Genomic DNA, 16,733 nt, shown 5'->3' on the forward strand with positions numbered 1-16,733 from the left:
ATAAGTCTTGCACAACCATAATCAGAGGGACAAACTCTTGTCTCTCCCGCCAGGCTTTCGAATTGGGATTCTTCAGTCCTAATAATAGTTCCGGTATTTATCTCATGTTAAAAGCTTTATATATATAATCACTATATTCGTACTGCAGGGGTTATATATCACCTGAATATGCAATAGAGGTCTGTTTTCAGTAAAGTGGGATGTTTATAGCTTTCGGGTATTGCTGCCAGAGATTGTAAGCGGCAGAAGGAACACTAGCTTTCCATCAAAGGAATACTTGAGCCTTATTGCATTCGTAAGTACACACATGATGTTTCAAATGCTCAGTGCACGCTATTTACTTCTCTAATCCGTAGCTGTAACATTGGAACGACACTTTGGAATGTTTTCAGTCACCCGCGTATTCCCATACTATTGTATATGCAAAGATAGTGGACTAAGTTTTCAGTCAAATGTCAAACATCTACAACGAACTATATCTGATGTTTCAAAGTTTTCTGCCTTTGACTTTGAGAGCAATGGTAAAATTTTCCTTATAACAAAATTGAAAAGTCATTTTCTCCCAACGATTTCTTTTTTTTTTTATTTTTTTTACCCACATACTCTTCACCTTTCTATTTCTAGAAAACGTATTAGAATTCAAATGGGGTTTGGAAGCGAAACCATTGGTAGTATTTTCGGTTCCACCATGTTCTTCCTAATCTTCTTCAGCTTGCTTCTGTCACAGCATAATTGTGCTGAAGTTTATAAAATAACTCCGTCGCAGCCATTTTCACAGACACAAACCCTTGTCTCCCCCAGCCGCATTTTCGAATTGGGGTTCTTCACTCCGAATGGTTCGGTTAACAAGTACGTGGGGATATGGCACACGAACATATCTCTGCGTAAAGTTGTATGGGTTGCCAACAGAGAAAATCCGATTGCAGCTTCAGATACCTTGGCTAATTTGACAATTAGTAGCAATGGGAATCTGGAGCTTGTAGATGGGAAGCAAAATTCTCTTTGGGCAACAAATATTTCGGTGCCATCTAATGGTTCAGCTGCAGAGCTTTTGGACAGCGGAAACTTTGTCGTAAAAGATGATGATGTAGGAGCTGATCCATTGTGGCAGAGTTTTGATTATCCTAGTGACACACTTCTACCAACTATGCAGCTGGGATTCGATAGTAAATCCGGAAAGCGCAGTTTCTTGAAAGCCTGGAAAAGTGAGAATAATCCATCAGCTGGCTGGTTCTTGGTTGGACTTTCACGGCAGGTTCCATCACAACTGTTCGTTTGGATTAATGAATCAAAACCCTACTGGAGAAGTGGGGCATGGGATAAATCCAGGTTCATCGGGGTGCCGGATATGGATAGTCAATATCTAAGTGGATTCACTCTAAATGATGATGTGAACCAGGGAACAAAATATTTTTCTTATAGGTTTTTTGACAATACCCTTTCATACATTGGCATCTCTTCAGACGGAGTACTGAGTCTTAAGGTTTCGGACAATGGCAGCAACTGGTGGCTAAGCTGGGAGGCACTGGTGAATCCATGTGAAATTTATGGAACATGTGGAGTTTACGGTGTCTGCAAAGGTTCTGAATCTCCAAACCCAAATTGCGAGTGTTTGAAAGGGTTTGTACCGAAATCAAATGAGGAATGGAGCAATGGAAACTGGACTGGAGGGTGTGTTAGGCACACCGAATTGTTTTGTGAACAGAGTAACACAAGCAGGTCATTTGCTTCGGGAGGCAAAGAAGATGTGTTTTGGAAGATGGTGGGATTAAGGCTACCAGATTTCCATGAGCTTATCGAAAAACTGGGGGCTGACGAGTGCAAGATACGATGCCTAAATAATTGTTCTTGTCAGGCTTATGCGCAAGTTAATAATATAGGGTGTTTGGTCTGGTCCAGTGACCTTATTGATATACAAGAGTTTTCCTCTGGCGGGAACGATCTTTATATTCGCCTAGCACACGGAGCATTAGGTAAACAAACAAGAATTGTTTCCTGCAGAATTATAATAAGTATCTTTTATTTTCTGCCTCATACTTTACTCATTGCAATTGATAAATTCATTTTTTCAGATGAAGGAAAACCAGTAAAGCTAATTGCCAGCGTCACTGCTGTTGGTTTTATCAGTATCTTGAGTGCCATAGCATTTGGCGTGCAGAGACTGCGTTCTATTAAAACCGGTAAGAGAATAACATAGAGTGATAGCAGCTGATGCGTTGTTCAAATTAGTATATAACTTCCATGCATAACTTCACAAGAACATATTTACTGATTGATATCCATTACTCGATAACCTTGTTGTGATTGCTATATTTTTGAAACAGGGAACATGAAAGGAAAAACAAAGTTAATGCAGTTGAATCATACAAGTGATAAGTCAGGTGACAATCTTCAAGAATACATAAGGAAACATGATCCGTCGGAGCTATTCATCTATGACTTTGACAGCATATTAACTGCTACAGACAATTTCAGCACCACGAACAAACTCGGGGAAGGAGGTTTCGGCCCTGTTTACAAGGTGACTATACACTTGTTTATTCATTTCAATTTCTAAAGGAAATTATAGTGTTTTCAATACCGGCTAGAAGCCTACAACTACAAGTTACAGACATGAATCGAATGTTTAATTTATATTTGTAGGGTAAGCTAGAAGAAGGGAAGGAAATAGCAGTAAAAAGACTATCCAGTAGCTCGGGGCAAGGCATGGAGGAGTTCAAGAATGAGATGCTGTTGATCTCCAAACTCCAACACAAGAATCTTGTTAGGATCATGGGCTGCTGCTGTCAAAGACGATGAAAAGTTACTGATTTATGAATTCATGCCGAACAGAAGCTTGGATACTCTTCTATTTGGTTAGTTTCACTGCCACTTTTCATGTTTCAATGAAATTTCTCATTGTTACATTTTGTTCTTTTGTTACCATAATTGGCAATCCCTTAGCTCTTTGAAATCCCCCACTACTTATGATTTTGCTACTGTTATTGCTTACATTTTTATTGATTTATTGATTAGATCCTAAGCGCAGAGAAGAGCTTGATTGGGCTACACGCTTCAATATTATCCAGGGAGTTGCTAGGGGACTTCTTTATCTCCACCACGATTCCCGTTTGAAGGTAATCCATAGAGATTTGAAGGTTAGTAACATTCTCCTGGATGAGAATATGAACCCAAAAATTTCAGATTTTGGATTGGCACGAATTGTTGAAGCGACACAGAGTCTAGCAAATACTCACAAGGTTGTGGGAACACGGTAAGCATCATTCTTTTCCTATTATTGGCATTTTTCTTATGACCAGAAACAGAGAAGACATTTTTGTCCAGTTATTAATACAAACGAATTGCTTTTGCAGTGGTTATATGTCTCCAGAGTATGCCATGGGTGGGATATTTTCTGAAAAATCTGATGTCTATAGCTTTGGCGTCTTGCTATTGGAGATTATCGCCAACAAAAAGAATACTAGCTTCTATTGCAACGAGGAACAGCACGGATTCTTAGCTCATGTAAGCTAATCACTCAAAATCTTCATTTGGATTTGTGTTTTTAAGATGCTAAATATAGCAGATTCTAACAATTGTAGGCAACATTTACAATATGACTTTTGTCAGGTTTGGCACTTATGGAATGAAGGCAGGGGACTGGACTTGCTAGATGAAGTATTGGTGGATTCATATTCGTCCTCAGAAGTAATGAGATGCATGCACATCGGACTCCTTTGCGTGCAGGACAAGTCTGAAGATAGGCCTACCATGCCGGACGTAGTTTTCACACTAGGTAGTGAGACGGATCTTCCACTACCTAAGCAGCCTATATTTTCTTATTTCCGAGTCTCTAATCCTCAACCCAAATATTACAATATTTCATCTGCAAATGAAGATACCATAACCGTGATCGAAGGTCGGTAAGCAATAGAACGTTGTTACATCACAATGCAATGGATTTTAGTGATTGCACGTGCACGTATAAGTAGGGTTATTGCACGTGTAAAATGCTATTTAGTACACGGCAACGGTTTATTATCCTCAAACAATTTCACAATTTCAATGGTTTGATTAATTCTCGAATGCCCAAATGATTACATCTAGATGACACAAATAAAGTTTACAAACGTTTGGAGCAACTCAAAGGACTTCTAGAAATTAAAATAACATTAACTAAACACTAATAGGATGGAGAAACAAGGTCTGATTTTTAATATGAAACTTTAAATGCCGTTTTGGAGGCTGAAACAATCCCAGATCACCTAAAGCCACTGTACTTCACAGCAAAGAAGTGAGTTGGACTTGTAGCGTCGTTTCCTTTCTGAAAAGGTATCACGGGCCCAAATCGGAACTTGAACATCGAATCTGCAAATTTCCGTTGCGTCCTTTTATCTTCCAATGGTCACTTTCCTCTTCAATCTAGTCTGCCATTTGTTCTACATCATTATTTTCTACTAAAACTTCGAATGGATCATGCATGGAAATCACACATAGCATGATATGGATGGACAAACAAAGTGATGACACTGCCCACGGTGCAGATCGCCTTAGACTTGTTTTTGTAACAATTTTGATCAAGGCGGATGGTAAAATAAAATTTTCAAGATGTAAAATTTGAAACTATGAAAAAAAAAAGCCCCACAAATAAAAGCATTTTAATTCTCAGAAAACAACCTTTAAGGCCTTAAGCAGCAGTACAAACACATCGTCTCACCAGTAATGATCTACACAATATATCTTGTCCCGTTCATCGTTCATGAATTAGGCACCCCAACAATCATATTTACCAAAAAAAAAGACTACATATGCATATGATAATTTCAGTCTGCAGGAGATCCAACTGCTCTCAGTTCACCACGTGAGGCGAGAAACTAATCGTAGCAATGAACCGTTAGATATGTACAGAAGGAGCCAAAATATATATCGAAGTCTTGTGCATCACTTTGACAGCATTGGTTGAAGTTTACCGATATGCTTGAAACAGGGACACCTATGTTTGAAATGTGAATCACCACATACTCAATTTTAGCCCAAAACAGTATCTCAATGTTCGTTCGTATTTCTTTCCAGGGAATTTTAATTATTCTGATGCAAAGTAGAACCGAAAGTAGAGTTAATGCTTTGAATTCCTCCATCTTCCTATTCTTCTTCAGCTTGCTTCTTCTGTCACGGCACCATTGTGCCGCAGTTCACGAGATAAGTCCTGCACAACCACTATCTGAGGGACAAACTCTTGTCTCTCCCGGCCAGGTTTTCGAATTGGGATTCTTCAGTCCTAATAATAGTTCCGGTATTTATCTCATGTTAAAAGCTTTATAGATCTAATCACTATATTCATACTGCAGGGGTTATATATCACCTGAATATGCAATAGAAGGTCTGTTTTCAGTAAAGTGGGATGTTTATAGCTTTCAGGTATTGCTGCCAGAGATTGTAAGCGGCAGAAGGAACACTAGCTTTCGATCAAAGGAACACTTGAGACCTATTGCATTTGTAAGTACACACAAAATGTTTCAAATGCTCAGTGCACGCTATTTACTTCTCTAATCCGTGGCTGTAACATTGGAACGACACGTTGGAATGTTTTCAGTCTCCCGCATATTCCCATACTATTGTATATGCAAAGATAGTGGACTACGTTTTCAGTGAAATGTCAAACATCTACAACGAACTATATCTGATTTTTCAAAGTTTTCTGCCTTTGACTTTGAGAGCAATGGTAGACTTTTCCTTGTAACAAAATTGAAAAGTCAATTTCTCCCAACGATTTCATTTTTTTTTTTTTTTGTTTTTTTTTCCCAGATACTCTTCACCTTTCTTTTTCTAGAAAACGTATTAGAATTCAAATGGTGTTTGGAAACGAAACAGTATTTTCGGTTCCACCATGTTCTTCCTAATCTTCTTCAGCTTGCTTCTGTCACAGCATAATTGTGCTGAAGTTTATAAAATAACTCCGTCGCAACCATTTTCACAGACACAAACCCTTGTCTCCCCAGCCGCATATTCGAATTGGGGTTCTTCACTCCGAATGGTTCGGTTAACAAGTACGTGGGGATATGGCACACGAACATATCTCCGCGTAAAGTTGTATGGGTTGCCAACAGAGAAAATCCTATTGCAGCTTCAGATACCTTGGCTAATTTGACAATTATTAGCAATGGGAATCTGGAGCTTGTAGATGGGAAGCAGTATTCTCTTTGGTCAACAAACATTTCGGTGCCATCTAATGGTTCAGCTGCAGAGCTTTTGGACACCGGAAACTTTGTCGTAAAAGATGATGATGTAGGAGCTGATCCTTTGTGGCAGAGTTTTGATTATCCTAGTGACACACTTCTACCAACTATGCAGCTGGGATTCGATAGTAAATCCGGAAGGCGTAGTTTCTTGAAAGCCTGGAAAAGTGAGAGTGATCCATCAGCTGGCTGGTTCTTGGTTGGACTTTCACGGCAGGTTCCATCACAACTGTTCGTTTGGATTAATGAATCAAAACCCTACTTGAGAAGTGGGGCATGGGATAAATCCATGTTCATCGGGGTACCGGATATGGATAGTCAGTATCTAAGTGGATTCACTCTAAATGATGATGTGAACCTGGGAACAAAATATTTTTCTTATAGGTTTTTTGACACTACCCTTTCATATATTGGCATCTCTTCAGACGGAGTACTGAGTCTTAAGCTTTCGGACAATGGCAGCAACTGGTGGCTAAGCTGGGAGGCACTGGTGAATCCATGTGAAATTTATGGAACATGTGGAGTTAACGGTGTCTGCAAAGGTTCTGAATCTCCAAACCCAAATTGCGAGTGTTTGAAAGGGTTCGTACCGAAATCAAATGAGGAATGGAGCAATGGAAACTGGACTGGGGGGTGTGTTAGGCACACCGAATTGTTTTGTGAACAGAGTAACACAAGCAGGTCATTTGCTTCGGGAGGCAAAGAAGATGTGTTTTGGAAGATGGCGGGATTAAGGCTACCAGATTTCCATGAGCTTATCGAAAAACTGGGGACTGACGAGTGCAAGATACGATGCCTAAATAATTGTTCTTGTCAGGCTTATGCGCAAGTTAATAATATAGGGTGTTTGGTCTGGTCCAGTGACCTTATTGATATACAAGAATTTTCCTCTGGTGGGAACGATCTTTATATTCGCCTAGCACACGGAGCATTAGGTAAACAAACAAGAATTGTTTCCTGCAGAATTATAATAAGTATCTTTTATTTTCTGCCTCATACTTTACTCATTGCAATTCATAAATTCATTTTTTCAGATGAAGGAAAGCCAGTAAAGCTAATTGTCAGCGTCACTGCTGTTGGTTTTATCAGTATCTTGAGTGCCATAGCATTTAGCGTGCAGAGACTGCGTTCCATTAAAACCAGTAAGAGAATAACATAGAGTGATAGCAGCTGATGCATTGTTCAAATTAGTATATAACTTCCATGCATAACATCACAAGAACATATTTACTGATTGATATCCATTACTCAATAACCTTGTTGTGATTGCTATATTTTTGAAATAGGGAACATGAAAGGAAAAACAAAGTTAATGCGGTTGTATCATACAAGTGATAATTCAGGTGACAATCTTCAAGAATACATAAGAAAACATGATCCATCGGAGCTATTCATCTACGACTTTGACAGCATATTAACTGCTACAAATAATTTCAGCACCACGAACAAACTCGGGGAAGGAGGTTTCGGCCCTGTTTACAAGGTGACTATATACTTGTTTATTCATTTCAAATTCTAAAGGAAATTATAGTGTTTTGAACACCGGCTAGAAGCCTACAACTACAAGTTACAGGCATGAGTTGAATGTTTAATTTATATTTGTAGGGTAAGCTAGAAGAAGGGAAGGAAATAGCAGTAAAAAGACTATCCAGTAGCTCGGGGCAAGGCATGGAGGAGTTCAAGAATGAGATGCTGTTGATCTCCAAACTCCAACACAAGAATCTTGTTAGGATCATGGGCTGCTGCATCAAAGACGATGAAAAGTTACTGATTTATGAATTCATGCCGAACAGAAGCTTGGATACTCTTCTATTTGGTTAGTTTCACTGCCACTTTTCATGTTTCTATGAAATTTCTCATTGTTACATATTGTTCCTTTGTTACCGTAATTGGCAATCCCTTAGCTCTTTGTAATCCCCCACTACTTATGATTCTGTTACTGTTATTGCTTACATTTATATGGATTTATTGATTAGATCCTAAGCGCAGAGAAGAGCTTGATTGGGCTACACGCTTCAATATTATCCAGGGAGTTGCTAGGGGACTTCTTTATCTCCACCACGATTCCCGTTTGAAGGTAATCCATAGAGATTTGAAGGTTAGTAACATTCTCCTGGATGAGAATATGAACCCAAAAATTTCAGATTTTGGATTGGCACGAATCGTTGAAGCGACACAGAGTCTAGCAAATACTCACAAGGTTGTGGGAACACGGTAAGCATCATTCTTTTCCTATTATTGGCATTTTTCTTAAGACCAGAAACAGAGAAGACATTTTTGTCCAGTTATTAATACAAACGAATTGCTTTTGCAGTGGTTATATGTCTCCAGAGTATGCCATGGGTGGGATATTTTCTGAAAAATCTGATGTCTATAGCTTTGGCGTCTTGCTATTGGAGATTATCGCCAACAAAAAGAATACTAGCTTCTATTGCAACGAGGAACAGCACGGATTCTTAGCTCATGTAAGCTAATCACTCAAAATCTTCATTTGGATTTGTGTTTTTAAGATGCTAAATATAGCAGATTCTAACAATTGTAGGCAACATTTACAATATGAGTTTTGTCAGGTTTGGCACTTATGGAATGAAGGCAGGGGACTGGACTTGCTAGATGAAGTATTGGTGGATTCATATTCGTCCTCAGAAGTAATGAGATGCATGCACATCGGACTCCTTTGCGTGCAGGACAAGTCTGAAGATAGGCCAACCATGCCGGACGTAGTTTTCACACTAAGTAGTGAGACGGATCTTCCACTACCTAAGCAGCCTATATTTTCTTATTTCCGAATCTCTGTCTCTAATCCTCAACCCAAATATGACAATATTTCATCTGCAAATGAAGATACCATAACCGTGATCGAAGGTCGGTAAGCAATAGAACGTTGTTACATCACAATGCAATGGATTTTGGTGATTGCACGTGTAAGTATAAGTAGGGTTATTGCACCTGTAAAAGTTCTGCAGCTTGTAGACCGCAAAATCTGCTATTTAGTACACGGCGATGGATTATTATCCTCAAACAATTTCACAATTTCAATGGTAGACTGAGGTGACAGATAATCGAAACATTTTGTTCAATGAATTCTTTCTTCTTAATCTTATTTGACGCAGCACAACGTGATGAATGGGTTACCAACGTAATACTTTGGAGAACAAACTTTGAATTCACCAAAAAATCGAGAGAAATCCCGAAAGGTTGTGTTTGATTAATTCTTGAATGCCCAAATGATTACATCTAGATGACTTAAATAAAGTTTACAAACGTTTGGAGCAACTCAAAGGACTTCTAGAAATTAAAATAACATTAATTAAACACTAATAGGATGGAGAAACAAGGTCTGATTTTTCATACGAAACTTTAAACGCCGTTTTGGAGGCTGAAACAATCCCGGATCACCAAAAGCCACCGTACTTCATAGCAAAGAAGTGAGTTGGACTTGTAGCGTCGCTTTCTTTCCGAAAAGGTATCACGAGCCCAAATCAAAGCTCGGACACCGATCTGCAAATTTCCGCTGCATACGTTTATCTTCCAATGGTCCATTTCCTCTTCAATCTAGTCTGCCATTTGTTCTACATCATTATTTGCTACTAAAATTACGAATGGATCATGCATGGAAATCACACATAGCATGATATGGATGGACAAACAAAGTGATGACACTGCCTAGACTTGTTTTTGTAACAATTTTGATCAAGGCGGATAGTAAAATAAAATTTTCAAGATGTAAAATTTGGAACTAAGAAAAAAAAAACCCACAAATAAAAGCATTTTAATTCTCAGAAAACAACCTTTAAGGCTTTAAGCAGCAGTACAAACACATCATCTCACCGGTAATGATCTACACAATATATCTTGTCCCGTTCATCGTTCATGAATTAGGCACCCTGAAACAGGGACACCTATGTTTGAAATGTGAATCATCCACATACTCAATTTTAGCACAAAATAGTATTTCAATGTTCGTTCGCATTGCTTTTGTCACATCTCGGTCTGAGCCCCCATCACAACCCGGGTTCGACTCCACCGTAACACGATATTATCTACTTTGGATCCCGACCACGCCCTCACGGTTTTGTTTCTGAGAACTCAGACGAGAACTTCCTAGTAGGTCACCCATCATGGGAGTGCTCTCGCGTGCTACTCGCTTAAGTTCGGAGTTCCGACAGAACCCAAAGCTAGTGAGCTCCCAAAAGACCTTGTGCTAGGTAGGGATGAGAATATATATATATATATATATAAGGATCACTCCTTTGGGTGATGTGGGATCTTACAGCTTTTCAAGGAATTTTTAATCATTCAGATGCAAATTAGAACCAAAAGTAGTGTTAATGCTTTGAATTCTTCCATGTTCTTCCTATTCTTCTTCAGCTTGCTTCTTCTGTCACGGCACCATTGTGCCGCAGTTTACGAGATAAGTCCTGCACAACCATTTTCTGAGGGACAAACTCTTGTCTCTCCCGGCCAGGTTTTCGAATTGGGATTCTTCAGTCCTAATAATAGTTCCGGTATTTATCTCATGTTAAAAAGCTTTATTGATCTAATCACTATATTCATACTGCGAGGGTTATATATCACCTGAATATGCAATAGAAGGTCTGTTTTCAGTAGAGTGGGATGTTTATAGCTTTCGGGTATTGCTGCCAGAGATTGTAAGTGGCAGAAGGAACACTGGCTTTCGATCAAAGGAACACTTGAGCCTTATTGCATTTGTAAGTACACACATGATGTTTCAAATGCTAAGTGCATGCTATTTACTTCTCTAATCCGAAGCTGTAACATTGAAACGGAGTAACCCACATATTCTCATATTATTTTACTAGCCTTCGTGCACACGAGTGAGATATTTTTTGAATTGCGGCATGCTACGCGTAACTTATACATTTTAAATGTATTTATATTTGTAAATTGACAAAAGGAATGTCAAATATTTGAAATAAATGAATAATCGTAGATCATGTTAGAAGAAACTCTCCATAAACCAATTAAAGCAACTGAATTCACATAATAAAATCGATCTCTATAGAATTTACATTAAGAATAGAGAAAATAATATTTAATAAACAATTGATTAAATCACATTATTGATAACTCATTGTGAAGTAAGCCCACCCCCTACCCTTAGTGTAGATAATATCATTTGTTAAAAAAAAAAAAAAATCATTTGACAACTAATTTAATCACGTTATTATCCGCATGCAAAAGACCTTTTTTTTTGTAACCAGCATTACACGCCTCTTAAGATGTTTTGAACGTGTTTAAAAATAGAGAAAAAAAAAATTTAATAAACAACTTATTGAATCACATTATTGTTAGCCTATTATGAGACTAAACCCACCACCTCCCCCTTAATGTAGATAATATCGTTTGATAAAAAAAAAAACCATTTGACAACTAATTTAATGTAATTTAATCACACTACTATCCGCGTGCAAAAAACCTTTTTTTATAACCGGCATTACAAGCCTCTAAAGATGTTTTGAACATGTTTAAAAATAAAGAAAATAATATTTAATAAACAACTTATTGAATCACATTATTGCTAGCCCATTGTGAAGCTAAACTCACTCCCTCCCTCTTAGTATAGATAATATCGTTTGTTAAAAAAAAAAAAAATCATTTGACAACTAATTTAATCACATTATTATCCGCATGAGAATGATTTTTTTTTTTTTTTAATTTTTATAACCACGCCTCTTAAGATGTTTTGTACGTGTTTAAAATAGAGAAAATAATATTTAATAAACAACTGATTAAATCACATTATTGCTAACTTATTGTGAGGCTAAGCCCACTCTCCTCCCCATTAGTGTCGATAATATCATTTGTTAAAAAAAAACAATCACTTGACAACTAATTTAATCACATTATTATCCGCGTGTGAATAACTTTTTTTATAACCGGCATTATACGTCTCTTAAGATGTTTTGAACGTGTTTAAAAATAGAGAAATTGAATCACATTATTGCTAACTTATTGTAAGGTACAAATAAAAAACCACAAAAAAATAATTATTAAAAAAATACTATTCAAATGATGAAAATGTCCCCTACCTTATTTGATGCATTATTTTGAGATGCCTTTGAAGTTTTTATCTTGGCGGCATTTTTGTCCAAACATTTTTGTTGAAGTTTGGTAACACCAAAATAACTATTCACCTTTTTCATTGGCTTTATATATAGATACTAGCCTCCTTGCGCAGGGAAGGCTTTTTTTATAATTACAACGTTCTACACGCAACTTATACAATTTAAATGTATTTATCTACGCGGATTTGAAAAGTGAATTAAAAATTAAAAGAATGAATATAACCTTATCATATATTTGATGAAAGCAAAATATCTTTATACATAACATTTCTTGTGAAGACTCCCATAATTAACAAACACATAAAACACATAGTAAAACAACATAACACACTAATTATTAACAAACCACCGAAATTAAGACTTCAATTTAAACACGATAAAAGCTAAAAGGAATACCAAAGTTTATTCAAACTTAAAAAACAGAACGAAAAAATATGCTTAAAATGTGATGTTAACAATTCTCTAATTTTAGATCACTCACCTTTAGTGCCGAAATCCTTAAAACAGAAAGGAAATGATGCAGAAACGTGAAAGCATAGTATTTCGAAACCTTTTTTTTTTTTTTTTTTTTTTCACAACATGCAGAGTTGAAAATTTTCAAACACCTGTATTTGTCAAAGGAACTGATCACATTATATCCAGTGAAAAATTTTGTTTTTTCGGAGACTGATGTTAACAATTCCCTAATTTTAGAATCACTCACCTTTAGTGCAAAAATCCTTAAAACAAAAACAGAAAGATGCTGAAACGTGAAAGCACAGTATATCGAAAACCTTTTTTATTCAATAAGCATCACGCAAGCTGTCAAGAACAACTAAAAAAAAGTATCAAATAACACAAAAGATCAAGTGCATTGTACACAATAGGAGAATGAGAATTAAGAAGGCAGCAAGAGTCACTATATCTCTCTAATTGTTAGAGCTATGACCTGTCCTTTCACATGTAATTGGGTTGGGTCAGGCTGCGAACCAAATTAATATCAAGTCAAAAACTATTTAAGACTAGGAAGTCAAAGGTTTTGTTTGACAATTCTGAGATTGCCCAATTCTGAGATTGCCCTGATCCTGCTGAGTCAAGTCAACTTAGCCAAGCGCCAGTAAAATTCCTCCATTTCTTCCAGCACATTAAAGTCAACTTAAACAGGTTTGGCCCAAGAAATTTGCCCATTTCAGGTATTGGCTTCGGTGACATACAGGTCAAAATTTTCATATAGTACAGTAAAACAGCTTTTGAAGGAAGTCATTCGGAAGTTGTTCTCACAATTAAAATAAAAATGTTGTATAGCTCATTACCAATTAATAAATCAATGACCAAATAACCAAAATTTTGCATTCTTTAATTTGTTTGAAATTAATTTCGTCTCCGTCTTTTTCAAATCTAATAAAATCCCCAAACACACAAAAAACAACAGCTAACTATCTTTTATACACTGTAAAGAACGACTGCATCTTAACCCATTTAACATATTCATAAAATAACATCAAACACATTTATGCATTAGATTATATAAAAGTGAAGTCTCACAACATTCATAAAAAATTATTACTTCGTTAGAGAAATGCTTGAAAAAAAAAATGTAAATTACTCACCTCTATTACAAAAACATTACAACAGCAGATAAAAACCAAAAAAGGAACTAAAGCCACTAAGAAAATCACAAAACTCACAAAAAAATACAAACCCGGCGACTTAAAAATCGATTCTAATAAAATTGAAAACCCAGTAATTCTGGCAGTCACCGTACCACTGAGAAAACATCGAAAAATAAACACCAAAGAAGTTAATCACTGAGAAAACATCAAAAACCAAAATCAGATGCCAAAAATCCATAAAATTAAACCAAAAGAGAAGTGAAAAAGGGGAGGGAGGCCAAAAAAATAGGCCTTTGCTATTGAAAGAGAATGAGAAGGCTGAGAAGCATTTAAGACAAACCTAATTTTTATAGACCTGGCAGTGAATCTTCAGGGTTGATACAAAGATTTTGTTCCAACATAGCTAAAAGATTTAGAGCTGGGTCACAGATCTACACCCCGGTATGCCAGTGTGTCACGCCAAACAAATAACGTGATCCCATATGTTTTAACGCTCTCACATGACGTTATATAATTAGTCTAAGATGTCACAGCCTAAAAAGGTATAGGAAAGCTCTCTCGATGAAATTAAAAAGAAAAAAGACATTCAAATACGTGCTGATGGAAAGTAAAGATGTATACCTTCTTCCTTAGGCGACTCTTCCTTGCTGCTTCTCTGTTCTGGGCCAGCCTACGTAGTGTCTGCAGATAAGTTAGTTTAATCGGATTAGCATTTAAGATTGAAAATTACTTCCTAATAAAATCACGTTTATCAATAATCCAAATATTCTAACCTTTTGGTCACCAGTAGTTCTTTCCTTTGCCTGCTATATGGAATCCACTACCATTAGTGCTCCATTCTGCACTCCATGAAGCTATAACAAAATCGTATCTCACATTAATCCACTGACAATAAAAATTAGAAAGCTTAATAAAGTTTACAGTAAAATATGCAGATTAAAGCAGATCAACTTAGATATGGGCCATGTTATTAAGCTAGTAGTTGAATTGAAAACATTCTGGAAACTATCGTTTTAACTAACAAAGCGATATTCTAAATTACTATAATTTACGGGAGGGAGATTCGAACTATAATGCAAAGGGGCCGAGCCATCAGCCCAACTGACCAAACAAACGTCTACACATTGATTGAAGCTTGAAACAACATGGATGGTAATCCAAAATTCCAAATTCCAAATGATTCTCAATTCCACTAAGGCTATAGAAAGATTCCAATGAAAAAGTATGGTAGCAGTCTAGCAAACACATATGCTCATGAAACAGAGACCACAGAGAGAGATGGTGATACAAGGTTTTTGTCATCGGTGTCAACATACGTATGAGTGTCAGTCTGCTGGCTATTTCTCAAATTGTCCGTTTCCAGATGTCATCGTCCCTTTCTGTTGCTAGTACATGTATGGCTGCTGATGTCCTATGTCCATACACCTTCTTCCTCTGGTTATAGTTGATCCTATGTCCAAACACCCGCCAACGTTCAAGGTCCCGTAGTGCAAGTCTATCAGGTACACGGCCAACATTGTTAGCTTTTAAGCTGAACATGGAGCCTACACCAGATTAAAACCCATATGTTAGAGAGGGAAAGAGACAGAAATGAGAGAAAGAGAGAGAGAAAGAAAGGATACTTGGGCTTAAAACAACAGCATCATTGTGAGGGAAGGCGGTAATAGACTGTTCAAGCTGTCTAAGATCCGTAAAACGCGTTTGGTTCCAATCACTGTCGTCTCTCCTGTTTTTTCACATCGTAGAAAAAACAGAGCAATTGGGTTTATCTTTTACTGCTAAAAATTTGTATACTCCCATAAATTTCAAGACTTTATGTTTTTTTACGCACAACCCATTTCTCATACGCCATTAAAACAAAACCAGTAGAAGAAAAAAACGTAAACAAAAACAGTAAGAAGAAGGGAGAGAGAGAGACCTGAAATAGAAGTAAGAGTGGGAGTAGAATTCTGGGTTTGTTGACGCTGCTTTGAAGCTCTGCATTTTTTTTTTTTTACTGATTGGGTGGTGATTCCTTCTGCCTGTATCACTTTAAAGCAAAGAAAAGGTAAAAAAAGACGATCTTCATACAACCTTTTACAGTTGGAGAAGGAGAGAGAGAGAGAGTGAGAGAGAGAGAGAGAGAAAAACCTCTCTAACCCAATGAAGGGCGCTCCTATCAAGTCCTTTAGTAAACATATCTCTTCTGGGTTCATCCTTTACCTGCACAAAAAATAAAAAAAATAAAAAACTCACAAACTCACAAATCAAAAAATAAAAAAAAATTAACTTTCGTTTCACTCAATGAACTCAAGTATAGGTAGAAAGATCGTCAGGAGAGGATCAACTTTCTCTCTTGGGCCAAGACCAAATTCCGGTGGGATTGGGCGGAATCAGCAAAACTCCGCCAAAAGCCGTCATTGTTCTAGGCTCCAATCTTTGACCACAGTTGATTTTGAGGTGTGGGTGTCATATCAGATGGAAGAAGGTTCTGATATGAATCTATAGGCTCCGACCTTGTGCGATTTCGTTGCCGTATGAAAAAGTTAAGATGAAATGAAGTTTTTGGAGTGGAAGAATTAAGGAGGAGGAGAGGAAGAACAGCAGTGCAGCTGCTAAATGAGGAAAGCAAACTGACAGAGAAATGCTTGGGTATGGCGAAGGAGGAGAGAGAGGACTTTTAGAGAGAGAAGGCAGAATCTTTTAGAGAGAGAATGACAGAAGCATAAGGCACCGAGCTAGAATGAAGCGGTGGAAGACTGTAGACTGATTGAAAAGGCAAGATATTATTAAAAAATAAATTTACAAAATTACCCTTGCTTTATTTTCTGCATTCTTTTTTATTGCTTTGAAATTTT

General features: G+C 37.1%; 2 protein-coding genes across 10 annotated transcripts; one reads left to right on the top strand and one right to left on the bottom strand.

Annotated features, from left to right (window-relative positions):
• Positions 1–302: 302 nt before the first annotated feature.
• On the top strand, positions 303–9,299 carry LOC103944238. Its single transcript, XM_018650592.2, is given in 18 exon segments — positions 303–1,973; positions 2,073–2,180; positions 2,325–2,521; positions 2,644–2,784; positions 2,786–2,855; positions 3,016–3,253; positions 3,354–3,504; positions 3,610–3,902; positions 5,328–5,475; positions 5,573–5,701; positions 5,822–5,972; positions 5,975–7,150; positions 7,250–7,357; positions 7,502–7,698; positions 7,821–8,031; positions 8,192–8,429; positions 8,530–8,680; positions 8,786–9,299. Coding segments are annotated over 18 exon segments (5,601 nt in total). The 5' UTR covers positions 303–382; the 3' UTR covers positions 9,089–9,299.
• A 61-nt stretch (positions 9,300–9,360) lies between these two features.
• Positions 9,361–16,629, bottom strand: LOC108868334. Of its 9 annotated transcripts, none has more exons than XR_007257658.1 (6): positions 16,224–16,629; positions 16,027–16,098; positions 15,815–15,917; positions 15,519–15,622; positions 14,670–15,440; positions 13,780–14,577 (listed from the first exon to the last, which is right to left on the bottom strand). XR_007257658.1 is itself a non-coding variant. In XM_048582374.1 (5 exons), exons 1-4 carry the CDS (start codon positions 16,089–16,091, stop codon positions 15,241–15,243), a joined length of 480 nt encoding a protein of 159 aa, XP_048438331.1. In that variant the 5' UTR covers positions 16,092–16,627; the 3' UTR covers positions 13,780–14,577; positions 14,670–15,240. The 9 variants fall into 9 exon arrangements, 1 of the variants encoding a protein (XP_048438331.1); XR_007257656.1 differs by having other exon boundaries at positions 15,815–15,925; XR_007257657.1 differs by lacking the exon at positions 15,815–15,917 and adding an exon at positions 9,361–9,775 and having other exon boundaries at positions 14,518–14,577; positions 16,027–16,628.
• Positions 16,630–16,733: the final 104 nt, after the last annotated feature.

The sequence above is a fragment of a genome, unplaced genomic scaffold (genome assembly GCF_019419815.1).
Source record: "Pyrus x bretschneideri cultivar Hongxiangsu unplaced genomic scaffold, Pyrus_bretschneideri_v1 Contig19, whole genome shotgun sequence".
NCBI lineage: Eukaryota > Viridiplantae > Streptophyta > Magnoliopsida > Rosales > Rosaceae > Pyrus > Pyrus x bretschneideri.

Bases quoted from the DNA above. Each gene is read 5' to 3' on its own strand.
- LOC108868334 (XM_048582374.1), bottom strand. From the start codon at position 16,091: ATGAACCCAGAAGAGATATGTTTACTAAAGGACTTGATAGGAGCGCCC. The intron at 15,926-16,026 runs GTTTTTCTCTCT...TTTGCTTTAAAG, and splicing joins CCCTTCATTGGGTTAGAGAG to TGATACAGGCAGAAGGAATC. The intron at 15,623-15,814 runs GTCTCTCTCTCT...GTGAAAAAACAG, and splicing joins CACTCTTACTTCTATTTCAG to GAGAGACGACAGTGATTGGA.